The sequence below is a fragment of the Leptopilina heterotoma genome, unplaced genomic scaffold, assembly GCF_015476425.1.
Source record: "Leptopilina heterotoma isolate Lh14 unplaced genomic scaffold, ASM1547642v1 Lhet_128, whole genome shotgun sequence".
NCBI lineage: Eukaryota > Metazoa > Arthropoda > Insecta > Hymenoptera > Figitidae > Leptopilina > Leptopilina heterotoma.
In genome coordinates, this window is record NW_025110846.1 from 1,092,398 (window position 1) to 1,118,447 (window position 26,050).

The 26,050-nt window shown below is 33.9% G+C and overlaps 1 protein-coding gene and 4 non-coding genes across 5 annotated transcripts in view; 4 read left to right on the top strand and 1 right to left on the bottom strand.

Annotated features, from left to right (window-relative positions):
- Positions 1–23,806, top strand: part of LOC122512787 (low-density lipoprotein receptor-related protein 2) — a 118,788-nt gene extending 94,982 nt beyond the window's left edge. Inside the window, exons 7-15 of the mRNA XM_043628854.1 lie at positions 3,424–13,015; positions 13,139–13,428; positions 13,610–14,127; positions 14,403–14,640; positions 15,750–16,004; positions 16,337–16,843; positions 18,264–19,224; positions 19,301–19,400; positions 21,470–23,806. Of these exons, the coding sequence (XP_043484789.1) occupies positions 3,424–13,015; positions 13,139–13,428; positions 13,610–14,127; positions 14,403–14,640; positions 15,750–16,004; positions 16,337–16,843; positions 18,264–19,224; positions 19,301–19,400; positions 21,470–21,745 (12,737 nt within the window). The 3' untranslated portion in view covers positions 21,746–23,806. The remainder of the gene's footprint in view (positions 1–3,423; positions 13,016–13,138; positions 13,429–13,609; positions 14,128–14,402; positions 14,641–15,749; positions 16,005–16,336; positions 16,844–18,263; positions 19,225–19,300; positions 19,401–21,469) is intronic.
- A 366-nt stretch (positions 23,807–24,172) lies between these two features.
- On the top strand, positions 24,173–24,244 carry Trnaq-uug. The gene has a single exon. It is a non-coding gene; the product is annotated as a tRNA-Gln (tRNA).
- A 513-nt stretch (positions 24,245–24,757) lies between these two features.
- On the top strand, positions 24,758–24,829 carry Trnaq-uug. The gene has a single exon. It is a non-coding gene; the product is annotated as a tRNA-Gln (tRNA).
- Positions 24,830–25,190: 361 nt separating this feature from the next.
- On the top strand, positions 25,191–25,262 carry Trnaq-uug. The gene has a single exon. It is a non-coding gene; the product is annotated as a tRNA-Gln (tRNA).
- Positions 25,263–25,738: 476 nt separating this feature from the next.
- Positions 25,739–25,810, bottom strand: Trnaq-uug. Its single transcript has one exon. It is a non-coding gene; the product is annotated as a tRNA-Gln (tRNA).
- Between the last annotated feature and the right edge of the window lie 240 nt (positions 25,811–26,050).

Sequence of the window (26,050 nt, forward strand, 5' to 3'; positions counted from 1 at the left end):
TTACATTTTTTACCAAAGAGTCGAGACAATTTAATAAGTAAAATATTTTCCAAAAGCACAAAAATATTGAAGCTAAGTCCTATAAAAGAGAGGAAAAAATGTTGAATTTTAAGAAAATCGGATTTTTGAATTTTTGATAATTTTCAATAATTTTACATTTTTTACCAAAGAGTCGAGACAATTTAATAAGTAAAATATTTTCCAAAAGCACAAAAATATTGAAGCTAAGTCCTATAAAAGAGAGGAAAAAATGTTGAATTTTAAGAAAATCGGATTTTTGAATTTTTGATAATTTTCGATAATTTTAGATTTTTTACCAAAGAGTCGAGACAATTTAATAAGTAAAGTATTTGCCAAAAGCACAAAAATAATGAAGCTAAATCCTATAAAAGAGAGGAAAAAATGTTGAATTTTAAGAAAATCGGATTTTTGAATTTTTTCGAATTTTCAATAATTTTAGATTTTTTACTAAAGAGTCGAGACAATTTAATAAGTAAAATATTTTCCAAAAGCACAAAAATATTGAAGCTAAGTCCTATAAAAGAGAGGAAATAATGTTGAATTTTAAGAAAATCAGATTTTTGAATTTTTGATAATTTTCGATAATTTTAGATTTTTTACCAAAGAGTCGAGACAATTTAATAAGTAAAGTATTTGCCAAAAGCACAAAAATAATGAAGCTAAATCCCATAAAAGAGAGGAAATAATGTTGAATTTTAAGAAATTCGGATTTTTGAATTTTTGATAATTTTCAATAATTTTACATTTTTTACCAAAGAGTCGAGACAATTTAATAAGTAAAATATTTTCCAAAAGCACAAAAATAATGAAGCTAAATCCCATAAAAGAGAGGAAAAAATGTTGAATTTTAAGAAATTCGGATTTTTGAATTTTTGATAATTTTCAATAATTTTACATTTTTTACCAAAGAGTCGAGACAATTTAATAAGTAAAATATTTTTCGAAAACACAAAAATAATGAAGCTAATTCCCATAAAAGAGAGGAAAAAGTGTTGAATTTTAAGAAAATCGGATTTTTGAATTTTTTCGAATTTTTGATAATTTTAGATTTTTTACCAAAGATTCGAGACTATTAAATAAGTAAAGTATTTTCCAAAAGCACAAAAATAATTAAGCTAAATCTTATAAAAGAGAGGAAAAAATGTTGAATTTTAAGAAATTCGGATTTTTGAATTTTTGACAATTTTCAATAATTTTACATTTTTTACCAAAGAGTCGAGACAATTTAAAAAGTAAAATATTTTCCAAAAGCACAAAAATAATGAAGCTAAATCCCATAAAAGAGAGGAAAAAATGTTGAATTTTAAGAAATTCGGATTTTCGATAATTTCACATTTTTTACCAAAGAATCAAGACAATTTAATAATTAAATTTTTTTCCAAAAGCACAAAAATAATGAAGCTATATCCCTTAAAAGAGAGGAAAAAATGTTGAATTTTAAGAAATTCGGATTTTTGAATTTTTGATAATTTTCAATAATTTTACATTTTTTACCAAAGAGTCGAGACAATTTAATAAGTAAAATATTTTCCAAAAGCACAAAAATTTTAAAGCTAAGTCCTATAAAAGAGAGGAAAAAATGTTGAATTTTAAGAAAATCGGATTTTTGAATTTTTGATAATTTTCGATAATTTTAGATTTTTTACCAAAGAGTCGAGACAATTTAATAAGTAAAGTATTTGCCAAAAGCACAAAAATAATGAAGCTAAATCCTATAAAAGAGAGAAAAAAATGTTGAATTTTAAGAAATTCGGATTTTTGAATTTTTGATAATTTTCGATAATTTCACATTTTTTACCAAAGAGTCGAGACTATTAAATAAGTAAAGTATTTTCCAAAAGCACAAAAATTTTAAAGCTAAGTCCTATAAAAGAGAGGAAAAAATGTTGAATTTTAAGAAAATCGGATTTTTGAATTTTTGATAATTTTCGATAATTTTAGATTTTTTACCAAAGAGTCGAGACAATTTAATAAGTAAAATATTTTCCAAAAGCACAAAAAAAATGAAGCTAAATACCATAAAAGAGAGGAAAAAATGTTGAATTTTAAGAAATTCGGATTTTTGAATTTTTGATAATTTTCAATAATTTTTCATTTTTTACCAAAGAGTCGAGACAATTTAATAAGTAAAATATTTTTTAAAAGCACAAAAATAATGAAGCTAAATCCCATAAAAGAGAGGAAAAAATGTTGAATTTTAAGAAAATCGGATTTTTGAATTTCTTCGAATTTTCAATAATTTTACATTTTTTACCAAAGAGTCGAGACAATTTAATAAGTAAAATATTTTCCAAAAGCACAAAAATAATGAATCTAAATCCCATAAAAGAGAGAAAAAAATGTTGAATTTTAAGAAATTCGGATTTTTGAATTTTTTCGAATTTTCAATAATTTTACATTTTTTACCAAAGAGTCGAGACAATTTAATAAGTAAAATATTTTCCAAAAGCACAAAAATAATGAAGCTAAATCCCATAAAAGAGAAGAAAAAATATTGAATTTTAAGAAAATCGGATTTTTGAATTTTTTCGAATTTTTGATAATTTTAGATTTTTTACCAAAGATTCGAGACTATTAAATAAGTAAAGTATTTTCCAAAAGCACAAAAATAATGAAGCTAAATCCCATAAAAGAGAAGAAAAAATATTGAATTTTAAGAAAATCGGATTTTTGAATTTTTTCGAATTTTTGATAATTTTAGATTTTTTACCAAAGAGTCGAGACTATTAAATAAGTAAAGTATTTTCCAAAAGCACAAAAATAATGAAGCTAAATCCTATAAAAGAGAGGAAAAAATGTTGAATTTTAAGAAATTCGGATTTTTGAATTTTTGATAATTTTCGATAATTTTAGATTTTTTACCAAAGAGTCGAGACAATTTAATAAGTAAAGTATTTTCCACATTAAAAAGTTTGACATTAAAAAATATATAAAAAATGCCAATACTTAACCCACAAAATTAAATTTTCAAAACAAACAAATGAATGCAGATAATTTGCCAACGGAAAGGAAACTTACGATTATTATAATGTATTGAATTCTTTCCAACAATTTTTGAAAAAAATTTTAAATAATTGAATTTTTCCGATTAATTTCTTTTAAATTGTTTATAAAATAATTGAATTCTTGAAAAAAATTTGTTTAATGAAAATAATTAAATTCTTTCAAAGAGTTTTACCATAATTTTTGAAAATAATTAAATTTAAATTGGAAGTAATTGAATAACAAATAGTAATTCAAAATTTACATAATAATAAATTAAATACTGCGTTTCACGTGTAACATTTGCTAGTATTAAATTCAGTTCTAATACATCTAGTCTAAATATTCCAAATAGATTTAAATAAATTCAAATAAATTTAACAAACCAGAACTCTAATTAAAATCTTTTTTTTTCAACAGACAGAGACGAGTGCATGGAATGGGGTTTTTGTGAACAACTTTGTAAAAACACTGACGGCTCCTACATATGCAGTTGTGCTCCTGGTTTTGAATTAATTGGAAAAAATGCCTGCCGAGCATTGAAAACAAGTCCACCACTCGAACTATTATTAGCCCAAGATCGAACAATTTGGCGAATGGAAGCAACTGGACTCAATCGAAAATTAATTGCCAATACAACGGGAGCGAGTGGTGTTGATTTTCTCTACAATCGAAATCTTCTCTTCTGGAGTGACATAAAAACAAGGAGAATTCATTCACAATCATTAAGTGGAAATCAAGCGAATTCAGACGTTGATATTTCATTGCCCGGCTCATGGGTACCAGTGGCAATAGCCGTTGATTGGGTTGGCGAGAAACTCTACGTTGTCGATTCGATAGTGCAAAAAATCGATGTCTTTGAATTGGACGGAAGATTTCATGGTATCGCACTTGGATCAAATCTCACGAGTCCCGCTGATATTTCACTCGATCCAACGAGGGGTTTAATGTTCATTGCCGACAGTAAACAAGTTCTCAGGGCGAATATGGATGGGACTAATACGATGGCTATCATTTCGGAAGCTGCCTATCGTGTCACCGGTGTGTTTGCGGATATTATTGCGAAGAGGATTTATTGGTGTGATTCACTGTTGGATTATATCGAGACGGCTGACTACATGGGCAGGAATAGAGTGATGATTCTTCGGGGGACGCAAGTTCCGGCGCCGATGAGATTGACGCTTTTTGAGAATAAAGTCTTCTGGACGGATACGACGAAGCAGGCGGTGCTGAGCGTTGAGAAGAATGGTGGGGAGTTTTCGATTTTGAATATTTTTAAGGCGAAGGATCCGAAGGCGGTGAAGGCACTTCATGCGTCTGTTCAGCCGTCGGTGCCGAATCCATGTGGAATTAATAATGGAGGTTGTCAGCATATGTGTATCGTGACGGCGGCGGCGGATCGTGACTCGGGTTTGGCGTATCGTTGCGCTTGTAACATTGGTTGGAGACTGACGGACGATCTACGAAATTGTCAACTCGTGAGGCAGTTTCTGATGTACTCGCAGCAGAGGTTTATCAAAGGTCGTGTTCTCGATCCGGCGATGGAGGGTTTCAGTGACGCTATTTTGCCGGTCGTTTCCCGACGAGCGCGATTCGTGGGTTTGGATTTCGACGCTAGGGATCAGTACATCTACTACAGTGACGTCCTCCAGGATGTGATTTACCGAGTTCGGCAAAATGGAACCGGTCGAGAAATTGTGCTGGCCAGTCAAAACGAGGGAGTCGAGGGTTTGGCGGTCGACTGGGCCTCAAAGAACTTGTACTACATCGACTCGAGGAAAGGAACTCTGAATGTCCTCAGCACCAGGAATATCACGTATCGTCGAACTTTGCTCAAACATCTAAAAAGACCGAGAGCTATCGTCATTCATCCGAATCAGGGTTTCATCTTCTTCTCGGAGTGGGACCGACCGGCGAATATAAGCAGAGCTCGTGCGGATGGTTCGAACTTGGTCGTCTTCAAGAACCTCACTCTCGGCTGGCCAAATGGTCTCGCCATCGATTTCGGCAAAGATCGTCTCTACTGGTGTGACGCATTACTCGACCATGTGCAACACTCCAATTTAGAAGGCACTGACGTCAAGACTGTCAATTCCCGACTCATTCGACATCCGTTTTCGATTGCCATTTACGAGGATTGGATGTACATAACCGACTGGCGATTGGACGCGATAATTCGATTGCATAAAGAAACGGGTGAGAAGGAAGTCGTTTTGGTTCGCGAACCGGACACGAATCGACTCTATGGAGTGAAGGTGTACAGTCCCGATATTCAGAAACCACACACCGATCATCCTTGCACGATAAATAATGGTGGTTGCGAAAAACTCTGCTTCGCAGTCCCCAGGAATAGTAGTTCGAGATTTTTACCTTCGAGATTGACGAGAGTTTGCGGTTGTCCCTACGGTGAGAAACTCCGAGACGATGAGGTTTCTTGTGTTGAGGATCCGGAAGCTGAACCACCCGTGCAAGCTTGTCCGAACACTTGGGATTTCACCTGCGCTAATCAACGATGTGTGCCACAATCTTGGGTCTGTGATGGTGATGACGATTGTCTCGACAACAGTGATGAGATGCAAAATTGTACGAAACCGACGTGCGGGACTAATGAATTCCAATGTAAATCCGGTAAATGTATTCCATTGAATTTCCGCTGTGACGCAGGGAATGATTGCGGTGATTTCAGTGACGAGATGAATTGTCCGAATGTGACCTGCGGTAGTGATCAATTTACCTGCAATAATAATCGCTGTATTCCAATCGCTTGGAAATGTGACTCGGAAAATGATTGTGGGGATAGTTCGGATGAGGGCGACTTTTGTGCGGCGAAAACTTGTTCTTTTTCACAGTTCACTTGTCCACGTTCCGGACATTGTATACCAAAGTCCTGGGTTTGTGATGGCGATAACGATTGTTTTGACGATCAGGACGAGAAGAATTGCCCGCCGATTACTTGTTTGAGTAATCAATTCGCTTGTGCGGATCAGAAGACGTGTATCAATATAACTTATAAATGTGATGGCTTCGACGATTGTCATGACAGGAGTGACGAACTTGATTGTCCGGTTATTATCAAACCGCCATGTAATCCGAAAACGGACTTCCAGTGCGATCGATCGAAAGTATGTGATGATAACTCAGACGATCCGGAATCATGCCCTGATGTTGAGTGTCAGCCAGAATTTTTCAGATGTGATAATCAGAAGTGTGTTTTCAAGACTTATATTTGCGATGGAAAAGATGATTGTGGAGATGGATCGGATGAGAGTATCGAGCGGCATGCCTGCAAGGCGCCTGAGTTTAAATGCCCGGCGAATCAGTGGAAGTGTCCGAATGCGACGAAAACGTGTATTAATGTGACTAGTGTCTGTGATGGTAAATCGGACTGTCCGAATGGATCTGACGAGGGTTATAATTGTATATTTACGGAGTGTACACGACAAGGGGGACTTTGCAGTAATGGTTGTATACAGACGCCTTTCGGTGCTGAGTGTACCTGCCCACCTGGGGAAGAACTCGCGACTGATGGCTACACTTGTCAGGATTTGAACGAATGCGAACCGCCTGGTAGATGTTCGCAGGTCTGTATGAACACGAAAGGCAGTTATTATTGCAATTGCGTCGATGGCTATGTTTTGGAACGGGATAAGCATACTTGTAAGGCTTTGAATCACAGTGCGGCTTTCTTGATCATTTCCAATCGACACACGATTCTAGTTGCTGATCTGCAGGATCAAGCTCTTGAACGAGTGCCGATAAATGTTGAGAATGTTGTTGCGACGTCGAGCAACATGCACACGGGCACGATTTTCTGGTCTGATATGAAGTTGAAGAAGATTTCCCGCCTAGATCGGAATAGTGATCCACAGGATATCATATCGACTGGTTTGGATTTGGTCGAGGGTTTGGCGTACGATTGGATTGGACAGAATCTCTACTGGTTGGATTCGAAGTTGAACACTATTGAAGTTTCCAAAGAGACCGGAATGAATAGAATGGTTCTTGTGAAGGAGAATATAACCCAACCGCGTGGAATGTGCCTGGATCCGAGTCCGGGTGCTCGATGGCTCTTCTGGACAGACTGGGGCGAGAATCCAAGAATCGAAAGAATCGGTATGGACGGTACCGAGAGATCGATTATTATCAACACGAAAATTTACTGGCCGAATGGCTTGGCTCTTGACATTGCCAACAAGAGGGTCTATTTCGCTGACAGTAAACTCGATTTTATTGACAGTTGTCTCTATGACGGGAGCAGTCGAATTCAAGTTCTTGCCGATTCGCATTATCTACTTCACCCGCATTCGTTGACTCTCTTCGAGGACGTCATGTACTGGACGGATCGTCAACTTAATCGAGTTCTCTCTGCTCACAAATTCCACGGTGTGAATCAAACGGTTGTCTCTCATTTAATTTCCCAACCGCTGTCGATTCATGTCAATCATCCGGTACTGCAGCCGATTACTCCGAATCCTTGCGCGAATGCCTCGTGCTCTCATCTCTGTCTTCTTTCACCGAAGGGTACGAATGGCTACAGTTGCAAGTGTCTCGTTGGTTATAAATTATTGTCCGACGGTCGTTGCATCGAGGAGGAAAATGCGTATTTGATGGTGCTTCGAGGAACACAGATCATAGACGTTTCGCTGATACCAGGCGATACGAAAACGGGTTTCATCACTCCGGTCGTTGCGGTCGAGAATGGACGATTTATCGACTACGACAGAACTGATCATATTATCTACTGGTTACAAGGAAAGGACGGCGATGACGAGAATGGTACCATTTACACAACACCCTACAGCGGAGGAAACAGAACCGAATTCCCGAATGCGAACGGAGACACAGGAATCGTAGGATCTGCGTCGACACTTGCGTTCGACTGGCTTGGAAGAAACTTGTTCATTGGTAACAAATACGCTTCGAATATCGAGGCTATTAAAGTCGACGGAAACATCAGATACAGGAGTATTGTTCTTTCGAATCACGGAAAGGACACCAGTGTCGCGAAACCGAGATCAATGTGCGTGGATCCGCTAGAAGGTCACGTCTTCTGGGTCGATGAGGGTGGATTCGGTGTTCCTGTAAAAATCGGCCGAGTCAATATGGACGGAACGAATGCGATAATTCTTCTCTCGAATCTCGATAATCCGGAAGCAATCACAATAGACATTCCTAGTAAGACAGTTTATTTCAGTACAGCCAGAGCGATAAAATCGATGACAACCGATGGACAGGGTCTGCGAACTATTCTCACAGAAATTAATAATCTGATGCTCCCGAAAGCACTCGCTGTTCATGACAATAAACTCTACTATTTGGATCCGAAGTACGAGAAAATAGAGAGAGTGAATTTGCCGAATGGGGATAATCCAACTTTGATCATGAACGGAGAGGTTGATTTGAAGACACTCACAATTTACAAGAAACGTGCAATCGGTTCTCATTCTTGTCTGGTAAACAACGGAGGTTGTGATCAGTTGTGCCTCCCCTCAGCCGGTGGAACCAGAGTCTGCGATTGCGGCGTTGGCTACAGAAAAACTGCCGACACTCGCTGTGAACCGTACAAAACATTTGCGGTCGTCACCCAACTCGACGTTGTTCGCGGCTACAGTTTGACCGACTCGAAAGAAGCAATGGTCCCCATCGCCGGAATTGGTCATCACATTCTACACGTCGATGTCGACTACGCCAACAATTGGATCTACTGGGCGGAATTCAACCGAGGCTACTGGAATGGTATTTTCCGTGTGCGACCCAATGGCACACAACTCGAGCACATCGTCAAGAGTGGAGTCGGTTCCAATGGAATTCGAGGATTGACTATTGACTGGATCGCCGGAAATGTGTATTTTGCCAATGTCTTCCCACACGACAATTACGTTCAGGTTTGTCGCCTCGATGGAAGTAATCGTAAAGTTCTGGTCAAGACAACAACGGACGCGCCTAGAGAACTTGCCGTTAATCCCATCAAGAGAATTCTCTACTGGATCGACTATGGACAGTATCCAAGAATCGGAAGAGCGAATCTAGACGGTAGTAACTGGACCACATTGATCACGAGCGGAATCAGCACTCCTCGTGACTTAACCATTGATATCACCACAAACGATGTCTACTGGGTCGACTCCAAACTCGACATGATCCAAAAAGTCTCCTATTCAGGCGGTAATCGTGAAATTATTCGCAAAAATCTACCGAATCCGATTGGACTCGCGATTTTCGGTCAAGACATGTACTGGGTAGATCGCAACCTCGATACTGTTTACAAAGCGAGCAAACTTTCTGGAAACTACACTCTTCCAATGTCAATCAGAACGAATCTTCAAAAGTTGAGAGATATCGCCATTTTCGATCCATCCGTTCAGCCGATGGACGAGAGTAATCCCTGTAAGGGAAGTTCGAACGGTGGTTGTGATCAACTCTGCTTTGCCCTTCCACCCGAGAGTCACATGACAATAAAGTGCGATTGCGCCACCGGAAAATTGGCGGCAGACGGAAAACGATGCGAGAACGTCGACGAGTATCTTGTCTTCGCCACTAGAACCGAAATTCGTGCCATTAACCTCGATCCAAAATCGACGAACGTACCTTTCAAGCCTATTAAAAATTTGACAAATGTCGTCGGTGTCGATTTCGATTACCAGGACAAGAAATTATTCTTCACACAAATTCGACCTTGGGCCATGATTGCTTGGCTCAATTCAGACAATCCAGCTTCTACAAAACCGGAAAAAATCATCAGTAAAGGTATCAATCCGGAGGGAATTTCCTACGATTGGACACAGAAGAAGGTTTACTGGACCGACTCCTCGAATAACAGTATCTATGCCATGAATATCGACGGCAAGGATTTGGTAATGATCGCCAGAGTCGATCGACCAAGGGCAATTGTCGTCGATCCTTGCAACGGATCATTGTACTACACCGATTGGGGACGTTTCGGAACGTCGGGGAAAATTTTCCGAACTTCCATGGCGGGATCTTTGAAAAAAGCCATTATTGACAAGGATCTTTCCCAACCTAGTGGATTGGCTATTGATTACGAGGAGAGAATGCTCTACTGGACCGATGCTGTTAGGGAGAAAATCGAGAGGTCGGATCTGAATGGTAAAAATCGAGAGATTCTGATCAGTGCGACAATTTATCCGTTTGCGATCACAGTGTTCAGGGAGCATATCTACTGGACTGATCTCCAACTCCGGGGGGTTTATCGAGCGGAAAAGAATACGGGCGCTAATAAAGTGGAGTTGGTCAAGCGTCTTGAGGACTCACCGCGGGATCTTCATATTTACTCTCCCGGCAGGCAGCAATGTAAGGTGAATCCTTGCAATATTAATAATGGAGGTTGTGATCAATCTTGTCATCCAGGTCCAAGTGGCGTTGCGGAATGTAAATGCGACGATAACAGTCGATTGGTGAACGAGGACCGAATGTGTGTTTCGAAGAATGTGACCTGTGATAGTAATAAATTCGCCTGTAGGAATGGAAGATGTATTTCTAGAATGTGGGCCTGTGATGGAGACAATGATTGCGGGGATGGATCGGATGAAGACACGAATTACTGTTCTTATCACTCTTGCAGTCCCAATGAATTCCGCTGTAACAACGGACGGTGTATTTTCAAATCCTGGAAATGTGATCACGAGAACGATTGTCGGGACGGTAGTGATGAGGAGGGTTGCGTGTATCCTCCCTGCGCCGCTGGGGAATTTACCTGTGCGAACTATCGCTGTATTCCACAGTCTCAGGTCTGTAACGGGGTGAATGACTGTAAGGACAACGTGACTTCCGACGAGACTCATGAATTGTGTCCCAAGAACACTACTTGTCCGGCAAATTATCTGAAGTGCGAGAAAACGAACATCTGCGTCGAGCCCTATTGGCTCTGTGATGGCGACAACGATTGCGGCGACAACAGCGACGAGAATCCTCTTCATTGCGCTCAACGGACCTGTCCACCGAACAGTTTCCGCTGTCCGAATCATCGATGCATTCCTGCTACTTGGTACTGCGATGGCGACGATGACTGTTTGGACGGAAGCGACGAACCGCCTGGCTACTGTCAATCGGAGGGTCGAACCTGTTTCGGCGACCTCTTCACCTGTGACAACGGAAATTGTATTCCTAGAATCTACATCTGCGATGGTGATAATGATTGTCTGGACAACTCCGACGAGGACGAACGACATCAGTGTAACGATCGGAAATGTGACGAGGAGACCGAGTTCACTTGTACGGCTAATAAACTCTGGAACCGAGCGCAGTGCATTCCGAAAAAATGGCTTTGCGATGGTGATCCTGATTGTGTGGACGGAGCTGATGAGAACGTGACCCTGCACCATTGTCCGGCACCAACACCTTGCTCGGAGAATCAATTCGCCTGTACGAATGGACGCTGTTTGAATAGAAGTTGGCTTTGTGATCACGACAACGATTGTGGTGATGGCAGTGACGAGGGTAAATTCTGTCACAATCGGTACAAGACCTGCACGGAGAATGAATTCACCTGTCAGAATTTCAAATGTATTAGAAAACAGTTCCACTGTGATGGTCAGGATGATTGTGGTGACTATTCGGACGAAGTGAACTGTCCGTCGAAGAAGAAGAATACGACGTGTCCGAATCCTGGGGAGTTTATGTGTGCGAATGGAAATTGCATCGATCAGCAATTGGTTTGTAATAAGGAGCCGGATTGCGCTGACGAGAGTGACGAACCGGCTCATTGTAATGTTGACGAATGCGCTCGAGTTGAATTGAATCAATGTGGACATCGTTGCGTTGATACTCCGACGAGTTACTATTGTGAGTGTAATTCTGGTTATAAACTACTGGATGATGGAAAAGCTTGCGCTGATATTGATGAGTGTATCGAGACGCCGCAGGTTTGTAGTCAGCAGTGTGAGAATACACCCGGACACTTTTACTGTAAGTGTAATGAGAAATATTACGATCGAGCGGCTGATGAGCACACATGTAAGCGAAGGGATAAGATTCCACCGTGGATTGTTTTCACGAACAAGTATTATGTGAGGAATATGTCGGCGGACGCGAAACAGTATGCGCTGATGCATCAGGATTTGATTAATGTAGTGGCGCTGGACGCTGATTATCAGGAGGAAATGTTGTACTTCTGTGACGTGACGGCGAAGACAATTTACAGGGCGCCAATTGCTGGAGGTGAGAGACAGGCGATTATTCGTCACGACAGTCTTGGTCTGGAGGGAATTGCGATCGATTGGGTGGGACGAAAACTCTACTGGCTCGATAGGCACGCGAAGCACTTGGACGTTGCGGAATTGAATGGAACGAATAGGAAGACACTGTTGAGTGGAATTTCTGATCCTAGGGCTATTGTCGTTCATCCAGGAACTGGACATTTGTATTTCACCTCTTGGCACTTGCAGGCGTATATTGGACGAGTTGGAATGGACGGAAGTAACTTTAAACAGATTCTAAACTGGGAGGACGATATCGCTTGGCCGAATGCTTTGACGATTGATTACTTCACGGATCGGATATTCTGGGCCGATGCTCATTTGGATTATATCGCTTTCGCTGATTTGGAGGGCAAGAATCGACGAATTGTTCTTTCGGGAGCGAAAGTTCCGCATGTTTTTGCAATGACTGTGTTTGATGATCATATTTATTGGACGGACTGGAATTTGAAGGCTATTAGTAAGGCGGAGAAATTCTCCGGTGATCATATCACGCTTTTGAGGAATACTACACATCGACCTTATGATATTCATGTTTATCATCCGCTACGTCAACTTCCGTATCCAAATCCTTGCGCGCAAAATAATGGAGGTTGTTCACATTTGTGTCTGATTGCTCCTCCTGCAAGTTCGTATTTGTTGGAAGGATACGGTCGACCTGGAATGACTTCTTTCAAATGTATGTGTCCCAATCAATTTATTTTGGATAAGGACAACAAGACCTGCATTGCGAATTGCACGACTGGCCAACATCGATGTGGAGCACCTGATGAGAAATGTGTACCTTGGTTCTGGAAGTAAGTAAATGAATATTTTGGATTAAATATAATTGGATTTTAAATTCGAATTATATTTTGATAATTGAGGTAAAATTTTCTTCTTTAAACTAATTACGAGACTAATTAACGATTTTATTGCAGATGTGACGGAGAAAAGGATTGCAAGGACGGTTCAGACGAGAGCAATTGTCCGGCGAGAACCTGTCGCGCTGGCGTATTCCAATGTACAAATGGTCATTGCGTTCCGAGCAATAGCGTTTGCGATGGCATCGACGATTGCAAAGACAACAGCGACGAAGGAAATTGTTCATTGGAATGTTCCGCTCTAGAGTTCAAATGCAAATCCAGTGGTCGATGCATACACGAGTCTTGGAAGTGTGACGGCGACGCTGATTGCAAAGACGGAAGCGACGAAGATCCAGCAATTTGTCGTAAGTGACAAATTCATCAAATTAAATTTCTAAAAAAAAACAACTAAAATTGTAGAGAATCATTGAAATTATTCAAAAATTTATATTTGAAAATCAAAAGTTTTGTAATTTGCTTAATAATAATTGGAATAGAACGTTGAGAATAATTACTGTACTGATTAATTTTTATCTTACATTACAGACAACAGAACATGCGATCCAAATACAGAATTCAGTTGCAAGAATGGCAAGTGCATACCAAAATTGTGGATGTGCGATTTCGATAATGACTGCGGTGACGACAGCGACGAACCGGCTTTCATGTGTCGGCAGAGAAATTGCACGACCGGTTGGCAACGTTGTCCGGGACAGGCGAACTATCGCTGCATTCCTAAATGGCTGTTTTGCGATGGAAAAGACGACTGTCGTGACAATTCGGACGAGAAGCCAGAGAGTTGTCCATCTTGCGATAATAGTACGGACTTTAAATGCGCGAACAATCGATGCGTGCCGAAGCAGTGGTTGTGCGATTTCGCTGACGACTGCGGCGATGGTAGCGATGAAGCTGAGGCAATTTGCAAGGATAAATATCGAAAATGCTCTGAATCGGAATTCCAATGCAAGAACGGCAAGTGCATTGCGTCAAGATGGCGATGTGATCACGAGGACGATTGCGGAGATTTGAGCGATGAACGGGAATGTCAGAATTTCAAGTGCAAGGTATTTAATTTAAATTATAAAACTTTAAATTATTTGAATTAGAAAACATGAAGATATAGATCACTTCGAGTCGAAGACTCGAAATGATCGATATCTTCAAGTTTTCTAATAAATAAAGACGATCGAGTGATAAAATAAGACTGAAAAATTTGCATATTTTTATGTAGATTAAATTTTAATTATTTCTTTAATTTCGGTATTTTTTATTATTTGAATAAATTTCTGAATGAATAAATGAAATAATAAATTAATTTGAATAAATGTTTTTTTTACAGAATGATACATATCAATGCAACAGTGGTCACTGTATCGCATCTTATTTACGATGCGACGGCGCGAGAGACTGTCACGACTTCAGTGATGAGATTGGATGTCCGGCAAGATATCCTGGTGGAAAATACTGTCCTCAAACACACTTCCAATGCGATAATAATCTCTGCGTTTCTCTTACTGACAGATGTGACGGTACAGACGATTGCGGTGACGGTTCAGATGAAAATATTAGCATGTGTGGTAAGATTTCCTATTTACTGATTAAAATGCATATATTATGATTATTATTATTACATTCAAAAATATGAATAACATTTTTTGCAGGAATCTAATTAATTCCTAAAATTTAGCAAAAGTCTGTAGAAGAATTCAATTATTTTTATGAATTAATAATAACATTCTTTCAAGGAATTAAATTCTTTTCAATGCAATTATTTAAAATTGAAATACAATTTTTCTAAAAAAAATTCAATTATTTTCATGAATAACAATATTTATTACAAGAATTCAATTATTTGCAAAAATAACAAATTTTATCGCAGAAATTCAATTATACCAAAAGTTTTAACGAAAATTTCATGAGAAATTCAATTATCTTTATAAATAGAAAAATTCATCTTCAAAATTCAATTATTTTCATTAATAAAAAAATTTCACAGGAATTCAATTACTTAAAATAGAATTTGCATACAATTTTTCAGAGGAATTCAATTAATTCCTAAAATTTTAATAAAAGTCTGTAGATGAAATCTATTATTTTTATAAATAATAAAATTCTTTTAAGAAATTCAATTATTTTCATAAATAACAATATTTATTACAAGAATTCAATTATTTGCAAAAATAGCAAAATTCTTTGCAGAAATTCAATTATTTTCAAAAGTTTTAACGAAAATCTCATGAAAAAGTTAATTCTCTTTATAAATAGCAAAATTCTTCTTCAAAATTCAATTATTTTCATAAATAAAAAAATTTCACAGGAATTCAATTATTTAAAATAGAATTTGCATAAAATTTTTTGCAGAAATCCAATTAATTTCTAAAATTTGACAAAAGTCTGTAAAAGAATTAAATTATTTTTATAAAATAATAATAAAATTCTTCTAAGGAATTCAATTATTTTCAATGCAATTATTTAAAATTGAAATACAATTTTTCTAAAAAAAATACAATTATTTTCATAAATAACAATATTTATTTAAAGAATTCAATTATTCTCAAAAATAAAAATTTTTTAATTTCTATTATTAAATTAAATACCTATTGTGAAAAAATATTTAAAGTCCTTTGATGAAAACGATCGTTGTTAAAAATGCTAATAAGGTTTTATATTTTTTTTTCTTTCTCAGCAACGTTCCCATGCGATCCGATACGAAGATTCCAATGCGCCAATCACAAATGTATTCCTAAATACCAACTTTGCGATGGAATTGACAATTGTGGAGATGGTTCGGACGAAAATAACATAACCATGTGCGCTGTCAGAATTCGAACCTGTGATCCAATTTCCGAGTATCAGTGTGCCAATAAACACTGTATTGACCGTTTGAAAGTTTGCGATTTGTCTGACGATTGTGGAGATAAATCTGATGAACTGGGATGCCGTAAGTTATTTGTTTATCAAATCTCAAAAAATTTTATTTAATTCTTTTCTTTATTTCTTCAATTCAATTTATTATTCGATAATAATAATTTTCCTTTTTTGGATAGGATCTTTTTCTTTTCTTTTTAATATTTCTTCAATTTAATTTATTATTCGATAATAATTTCCTTTGTTACGAAAGAGTTTTTTTCTTCATTACCAATTGAATTCATTACCAAATGAATTACTCAATATCAATTGAATATTTTAATGCCAGTTGAAAAATAATTCAATACCAATTAAAAACAAATTATTTGAATTTTTCGTATAAATTTTTTCTTTTTTTTCTTCTAGATATGAATAAACACTGCTCGGATCTTGACAGAGGCGGTTGCTCGCATTATTGTCTAAACATCACAGACAATCGTTACATATGCGGTTGTTACGCCGGATACATAACATCGAAATTAAATAACAAGCATTGCGAGGACATCAACGAATGCGTGGAGGGTACACATCATTGTTCGCAATTGTGCACAAATCTTAATGGCACTCATGCATGCTCATGTCGTCAAGGATTTAAACTTTCCGATCAAATCAGCGGAGTTTGTCGTGCAGAGGAAGTGAATGCTTTGGTTATTTATGCCAATGGACCGGAAATTCGTGCACTCGATATCCATAAACGAGACGAAATGCTTGTAATGACGAACGAAAAACGTGTCAATGCCATTGATTTCGATCCAAGAAAGGAATACGTCTATTGGATCGATGGATACGATCATCGAATTAAACGTTCGTTCATGATTCACGCAAAGAATGGTGACGCTAAAATTGGATTTGCCCAGGATCTTAATATTCAGAGTGAGTTCTTTATTATTTTTCTTTTTACTTCTACCTTTCTTCGGAGCGTGACACGTTCAGAGTTGCCACAAACATTTAGTTTTGTCTTTCCCTTACTTCTCCTTGATTTCTAGACAGAATTTTGATTATTTTCCTGACCCTAAAAGATATTCTGATTCACTCTTAAAATTATTAGATACTTAAAACAATGTTCTACTACATTTATTTACAAATTTCTTCAAAAGTAAAATTATTCGAAAACATAACTTCTTTTTTAAATAAATATTTAATCATTATTTATTTTTCTATAGGATTTAAAATTCTTCAAAAAATTAAAATTCAAACCTTTTGAAATTCAATAACTTATAAAAATATTATTATAAAACAAGAAAAAATCGATAACTCCGAGTCTTCGACTCGGAATAATTAATTGTTAATTAATTGTTAATTAAAAGAATGAAAAATTTTAGAACTTCAAAGATTTTAATTTTAAACCTTTTTAAAATTCAATTATTTTTAAAAATTCACCTTATAATGCTTCTAATATTTTATTATTTATCTAAAACTTTAACTGAAATTCATTTTTTAATCAATTTTTATTAGAAAATTGTATTATTTAAATATAAAATTAAATAATGTACTGAATAATTAAATGTTTCTTAAGATTGAATTATTTCGACGAATTTTAATAAAAAATTTTAAGAATAATTGCATTTTTCGAGGAATTCATTTAAAATTGTATTAAAAATAATTCAATTCCTAAAAAGAATTTTATTATTTATGAAAATATCTTAATTGAATCCCTGAGAAGAATTTTATTATTTATGAAAATAATTGAATTATAGGAAAAATATTATAAAAATATTTTAAATAATAGATTTTTTCGAAAAAATTTATTCAAATTCTATTTTAAATAATTGAATTCCAGTGAAATTTTTTTATTTTTGATAATAATTGATTTCCATCAATGGCATTTTTTTATTTTTGAAAATAATTGGATTTTGGAGATGAATTTTGCTAAAAATTCAAATTTTCAAAGATTTTAATTTGAAACCTTTCAAAATTCAATTATTTATAAAAATTGCAATTATTTTCATCTTCTCCAAAATTAAATTTTTTTTTTAGAGTTTTTAAGTAAAATTCTATAAAAATTTTAAATTTTTCCTGTACTTTTAATAAAATCCCCCGACTTTTCCCTGACTGATTCTACTTTCCCCGATTCCTTGACCTGTGGCAACCGTGTTTGTTTATTTATATTTACTTTTTTATGGTTGATTTCAATTTGTTTTATTCTTGTTGTTAATTTGCTTTTTCGATTCAATTTTTTAATTATATTTATTTATTTATTTATTTAATCGTGAACGGGCTTACAATTTAAAAATGCCCTGTTGTGCATTTGCACTAATTTATAAATTATTTATAATTATTGGGTATTTTTTAGCGCAAGATTATATACCGACGAGTTTGGCGATCGACTGGGTGGCTGAGAATCTCTACTGGACGGAAGTGGACGACACGGGTCCAAGGGACGTGGGCCGAGTTGTAGTCGCCAAATCCGATGGTAGATATCGTCGCAGTATTGCCCAAGTGGAACATCCAACGGCTGTCGTTGTCGATCCTCAATTGGGAATTTTAGTTTGGGCCGATGCGGGTTCGTTCGCGAAAATTGAGGGCGCCTGGATGGACGGAAGTAAGCGCAGAGTTCTGGTATCCGATCGATTGGGAAGACCTTCGGCGCTCGCAATCGATTACGCCATGGATCATACGCTCTATTGGGCCGACAGTAAACTGAATACAATTGAATCGATTCGATTGAATGGCGCCAATCGACAGGTGATACTCCGAGGATTAAAGAATCCAATATCAATCGATGTGTTTGAGAATATTTTGTACTGGACAACGAGGAGTAGTGGTGAGCTGATAAGACAGGACAAATTTGGACGTGGTGTTCCACAGACGGTGAAGGCGAATTTAGAAACTACTGGTGGGGCGAAGATTTATCATCGTCTTAGATATAATACATCGTTGATTGATCCTTGCGTCTCGTCGGGATGCACTCATCTCTGCGTGGCGATTCATGGTGGACACAGATGTCTTTGTCCGGAGAATGGACGACCGAGAGAAGCTCACGCGAGTCAAATGCATTGCGATGCCACGGAGGAGAGACCAAAACCAGCGCCGAGAATTTGTCAATGTCAGAACGGTGGTTTCTGCTCGGAAGCGGAAAATAATGAATTGACGTGCGAGTGCCAAAATGATTATCAAGGCCAGTATTGCGAGGTGCTTCCGGCTTCGACGAGATCCGGAAGTTCCACTGCCGCCATTGTTGTTCCTATCGTTGTTTCTATTCTGGTCTTGCTTGGTGCCGCTGCCGTTATTCTTGTTCTCAAGAAACGGCCATTGTAAGTTGATATTTTATTTTGAAAATTTACGATTATTTGAATTTGCAGGAATAATAGTTTTGTTTTATTGTTACAGTGGTAAACCAGGTGGACTTGCCAGTCTAACCGGTGCTCAAAGTGTCTCCTTTAGACAAGGAAGCAATGTCGAGTTTGGCGGATCTTCGACGGAGCGAATGGTAAAATACACAATTTTTTAATTTAATTTCCATAAATCTTAATCAGAGTTGTGAATTTAGAAATAAAATCAGGGAAATCAGAGAATTCAGGGATTTTTACTAAAAGGCATGCCTACTAAAAGTACTGGAAAAAATTAAATTTTTAGAATTCACAAGAAAACTCTGGATTTTTGCGTTTTTTTCCATTTGAAATTTTTTTAATTTTCACGAATTTTTCTATTACTGACAATAAGATAGATATAGAAGAATTTTAGTTAAAAACTTTTAAAAAATAATTAAATTTTGGAGAAATTACAAATAATTGCAATTTCTAGAAATAATTAAATTTTAAAAAGGTTTCAAATTAAAATCTTTGAAAATTCCTCGAAAAATGCAATTATTCCTAAAATTTTTTATTAAAATTCTTCCAAAGAATTCAATTTTTTCAAAACTATTAAAATTCTTCACGAAAATTCAATTATTTTCAAAAATTTTAATAAATTCTTTGAAAAATTTCAATTATTTTCACAAATAAAAAAATTTTTCACTGGAATTCAATTATTTTCAGGAATTTGAATATAATTCTTTGCAAAATTCAATTATTTTCATAAATAACAATATTCCTCGAAAGAATTAAATTTTTTTAGATCTATTAAAATTTTTCGCGGAAATTCAATTATTTTTCAAAAATTTTAATAAAATTCTTTAAAAAATTTCAAGTATTTTCAAAAATTTTTCCGAATTTAATAATTTTTAATATTTACTATTTTCATAAAATTTACCAATAGAATTCAATTATTGAAAATTTTTGTTATAAAATTCTTCGCAAACATTCAATTATTTGCATAAATAGTAAAAATTTAACAGGAATTCAGTTATTTAAAATATGATTTGCTTAAAATTTTTCGAAAAAATTGATAATTTAAAAAATTTTCATAAAATTCTTCGCGAGTATTGAATTATTTTCCTAAATTATAACAATTTTCACTTGAATTCAATCATAATTAGAAAATTTTAATAAGATTCTTCACAAGAATTCAATTATTTTCACAAATAATATAATTTTTCACTAAAATTCAATTATATATCAAATTTTAATAAAATTTTTTCCAAGAATTCAATTATTTTTATAAATAATACAATTCTTTTTTGAAATTCAATTTTTTTATAATTAATAAAACTGATGGCAGGATTTCAATTATTTTTAATACAATTTTTAATGAATTCCTCGAAAAATGCATTTAGTATTATAAAGTTTATTATAATTCGTCGAAAGAATTCAATCTTAAGAATCATTTAATTATTCGACAGATTAATTATTTTTGTATATAAATATAATTGAATTGTCGTACAAGTTTCAAATAAAAATATTATTTTTAGAAATAATTGAATTTTGAAAACGTTTCAAATTAAAATCTTTGAAAATCTACATTTTTCATACTTTTAATTAACAAGTCTCTGGAACTAATTTTTTTGAAAAGTTTTAATTCCAATTTTGTTGAAATTAGTTGAATTTTGAACTATTTATTTTTTTGAATACTCATTATTAGATATTAAGAATATTTTACTTAGAGAAGAATTTTAGTCAAAAGCTCTAAAGAAATAATTGAATTTTTGAAAGTTATAAATAATTGCAATTTTTAGAATTACATAATTGAATTTTAAAAAAGTTTAAAATTTAAATTTTTGTAAATTTAAATTTTTAATAGAAATTTCGTAAAATTGAATTGTAAATTGAATTTGAAAATTCTCAAATAGAACTTTTTCAGAAATTATTAAAAATAATTGCTTTAAAGAATAATTTTAGTTAAAAATTCTAGAAAATAATAATTCAATTGAAATGATGAAAATAATTTTATAGAAGTTACAGTAACAATATTCTTGTAATATAAAATAATGATTTTATCACTCGTTCTTCTTTAATTATCATTATAAAATATGAAGAAATTTATTACTCCGAGTCGAAGACTCGGAGCGATCTATATCTTCATGTTTTATAATAATATTCTTATAAGTTGTCATTAAAAATTGTTATATTATGTTATGTCATTAAAAATTTAATTAAAATTTTGTAATTTCTGTTCAATTAGGAGCCCCTCGATGTGGAATACAACCTTACCGAAGTAAACACCAAAAACCGAGACTTTAGTAATCCAATGTACGACGCTGTTAATCTGGAATCTGGCAATACAAACGGAACCAGTGGCAGCGGTATTTATGAAGTTCCTGCGGAAATGAAACCTTCCAGCATACAACACAAAGAAGCACCTCAACTTCACTTTAAGAGACGCGAGTTAGATCCAACGCCCATCGATTCGGGAAAAGACACTCAACAATTAGTGGAAGAGGACAAGTCAGAGTGTTAGTTTTTAGAAAAAAAAATAAGTACTTTTCCATCAATTGTGCCTTGATCTTGAATTTTTTTCAATGAGCGCACTCACAAGAAGAAGAAAAAGAAGAAAAGAAAAGAATACTCGAGAACTCTTAGTAAGTGAAGTTGCTTCAATTTCAAAAAGCAATTGTGATTGTAATCGCTTTTAAATGAGTTTTAGCGCGAATGGTGAACGTTTTAAATAAGTTTTTTATACAAAAGATTTTAAATAATGTTTTTTTCTTCTGATTTTTTAAGTTTTTAAACAAAGATTTTATAAAGCGGGAATCAACGCTATTCCCATTATATAAAGTGTCATAAAAATTCACTTGTTGATACCGTTTATTTTTTTTTGTCATCAGATTTTGGAATCATTTTTTAAAACTCGGATAAATCTGACATTTTAATTTTTTTTAAATACTTATATATTTTAGTTACAGAATTTTTTACGAAGTTTTTAAAATCTAAAAAAAAACAAATGAATAATTGTTCAATAAAAGTGACGATAAAATGACAGATTTTTCCGAGACATATATGGGAATTGTCTTATATATTATAAAAGAGGACCAGACAATGTTTATTTAATAATTATAATTATATTATAATAATAATTACCGTTGTAGAAAAGAAAGCTCGAGATCAGACTGCAATAGGCAGAGTACGATCGTGTCATTTTTTTAGGTGTGATTGTAAGTCTTGTAAATATAATAATTACGATATATTGAAATCATTATTATATCTGTGTACCATAAAAAAAGCGCAATACATTCCATTTACACTCAAAGTTCTTGGTTTTGAAGAATAATAGAGAGTGTAGTGATAGCGTTATAATGGCGTGAAAGCGTTTATTTACTACGAAGGGTACATGTAAGTAAATTTGTATTTTTTAACAAGTATTTTTGTATGAAAGACGAAGGAAGAGTTTATATTTAAGGAAGTTTGATCCATTGGCAAAATTTCAAATTCAGCACTTTTTTCAGAATTTATACAAAAAAAATGAATACTTTAAATTATGTAAAATTTAAATACTAAAATTATTTAAATATTAAATTAAAAACTAAATTATACTATTAATTTAAATTCGAATGCTTTAAATAATCAATTATTTAATTACATTTATTTTAATATATTTCAATTTCGACTGCAAGTTTGAAATAATGTCATAGGTTTAAAAATCCCTTTTAAAAAAAAAGTGGCCAATCAGGAACTGATAAATAGGCACGTTGTTTATTTTATTTTTTTTTATTATTATTATAAATGGTGAATGAATTTTGTCATTGCGCGATTTGTTAAAAATCTTTATTATATAAATGTTAAACTGAACGATTGGTTACGTTATATAAATAAATGTTTTTTTTTAAATAATAGAATAACGCTCAGAATATTATTGATCGGCCACGTAAAGATTATTGTACATTTTCTTTTATTAGAAATATTGGGTGCCTCGGCGTATTGTTCAATTAAACATATTTTTGTTATCAACATTACAAACGTACAAGTGTCAAATGAAAAACTGTAAATTATCTATTTTAATATTAAATTAATTTTTTTTGTTAAATCTTGAAAAACAATAATTAGAACGATGCGCTGTTGTACCTTATGCACAAATAATTATAAATACACTATTACAAAAAAAAACATAGTATATATTTATATATATATAAAAATAAAGAAATTGTTGAAATTGACTTTGATCTGGGCAGGGATCCAGAGTATCCTATAATATAATTAATATATCAGTATTTCGTGTATTTTTTTATATCAAAGTTGACAAAATAATAATTGTTAATATATTGTGCAAATATCAAACTGATACCGTCCAATAATAAATTTTAAGGATAACAACTAAACTGTCCCTGTACCCATTGAATAATATCAATTAGAGAAACATGATTACAAGAGATGTATAATTAAACAAACAAACAAAAGAAAAAAAAAATACAAAGAGAAAGAGAATATAATTATATAGAAGTGTATGTATATTAAGAAACCCTTTTCAAAATGAACGGGTTTTCCCGCTTTGGAGTGTACAATAAAACTTATTTATATGACTGAATTTATTATTATTATTATTTCCTTAATTTTTTCAAAACTTATTTTTAAGTATTTAATACGATATATTTTCTTCCTCTTTTTCTTAAGTTAATTTCTATTTTATATTTATTAATTAAAATTTTTTAGAAAGAAATAATATTTATTTCAATTTAAAAATCGCGGGAATATTTTCATGGGGGGCCAACTTCAGGTAGCTCTGAACAACCAATCAAATTGCAGGAGAAACGCTTGCGTGTAAGCCACGTATCTATACTCACGTAGTAGCCCGTCACGTAGCCCGTATTAGTACAGAAGTACACGTGTACATCTTTTTTAATTTTAATTAATTAATTAAGTGAGTGGTCATTTTTCGGAAAAACTTCACAACGGTTCTATGGTGTAATGGTTAGCACTCTGGACTTTGAATCCAGCGATCTGAGTTCAAATCTCGGTAGAACCTATACTTTTGCATTTTTTAATAATTTACCATCACTTTTTACATTTTTTTTTCCATTCTCATTTACAAATTTTATTTTTATTTCGTACAGCTAAAACAAATTTGATAAAAATAAATTGCAAATACAATTGGTTTTTAATCCTTTGTTTATAATTTATTGTTTTTAATAGTTCGTTGACCAAAAAAAAATTCCAATAGATTAGATTTAAATCAAGTAACAAGTATATTTGTAAAGGCATTGCTTTCGCGAAAGTCGTTAATAAAATTTTTTTTATTCATAATTAATTTTAGAAAAAAATAAAATTTATTTCAATTTAAACATCGCGGGGATATTTTCAGTGCTGCCAACTTCAGACTGTACCTTTGAACAGCCAATAAAATTGCAGGAGAAACGCCTGCGTGTAGGCCACGTAATTACTTACGTGTAGGGCAGAAGTACACGTGTACATCTTTTCATTTTCCCTTTTTAATTTATTAAATTAAGTGAGTGGTCATTTTTCGGAAAAACTTCACAACGGTTCTATGGTGTAATGGTTAGCACTCTGGACTTTGAATCCAGCGATCTGAGTTCAAATCTCGGTAGAACCTATATTTTTGTATTTTTTAAGAATCTACCAATTACTCTTTCTATTTTTTTTTATTTTTCATCAAATTAATTTTTTTTATATAGCTAAAACAAAATTTAATGAAAATAAATTTCAATTTGAATTTATTTTCAATTTTTTCTTTATATTTATTAGTCGGTTAATTAAAAAAATCTTAGAAAAAAATATTCGATTATTAAAACCATTAGAAACAGATTAGATTCAAACTTATTACACATAAGCGTTATTTCTGTTATTTACGTAACTGACGTAATTCCGTACGTAGCAGTACAAACTGTATACACGTGTACATCATTTTTAAATTTAATTAGTGGGGCAGACATTTTTCGGAAAAACTTCACAACGGTTCTATGGTGTAATGGTTAGCACTCTGGACTTTGAATCCAGCGATCTGAGTTCAAATCTCGGTAGAACCTATACTTTTTATTTTTTTTAATAATTATTTTAACTAATTAAAAATTATTTTATTGAAAGTAATTTTTTTTTAAAGTAGTGATTTCCTTTACAGCAACTAAATTTAATTTAAAATTTTCTTAAATATTAAAAATAATTATTAATCCTTTAATTTCTAAATTTCTTTATTAATTATATTGTATATTTTATTTATTAACATTTCTTCAAATATTTATTCTTATTTATTATAATTTAAAATAGAAATAGATTTTATAATTTTAAAATTTGGCGCGTTACTGAGCGCATGCGGTGGAAGACGGAAGTAACAAAAAATGCACGCACGTACTTGTGTTTTCCTGCCAACCCTTAGAAATAAATTTTTATTCTTTGTTTATGTTTAATGTACCTAAAAATAAAGAGTTAAAAAAAACAAAATTTTCTTCTAATTACGTAAGAAAGACAATTTTTATAAATGTGTACACTGTAGCAAAAAATATAAAGGCCCCGCCGAGATTTGAACTCGGATCGCTGGATTCAAAGTCCAGAGTGCTAACCATTACACCACGCGGCCGCTTATAAGAAATAATTTTAAAGATTTACTTGAATCGGTCACAATCTTAAAATTGCATTCTTAATGAATATTAATATTTTAATATACAGAAAAATATGCCCCGACTTACTCTGATATATTAAATTAACAAAATTAATTATCAGATGCGAAAAATTTGTTATATTATCATCGCTTGCTTGGTTACGAAACTTCCTGCGATCGTGGAAATGCCGTCAACCACTGTGATCGTTAAATTATTCA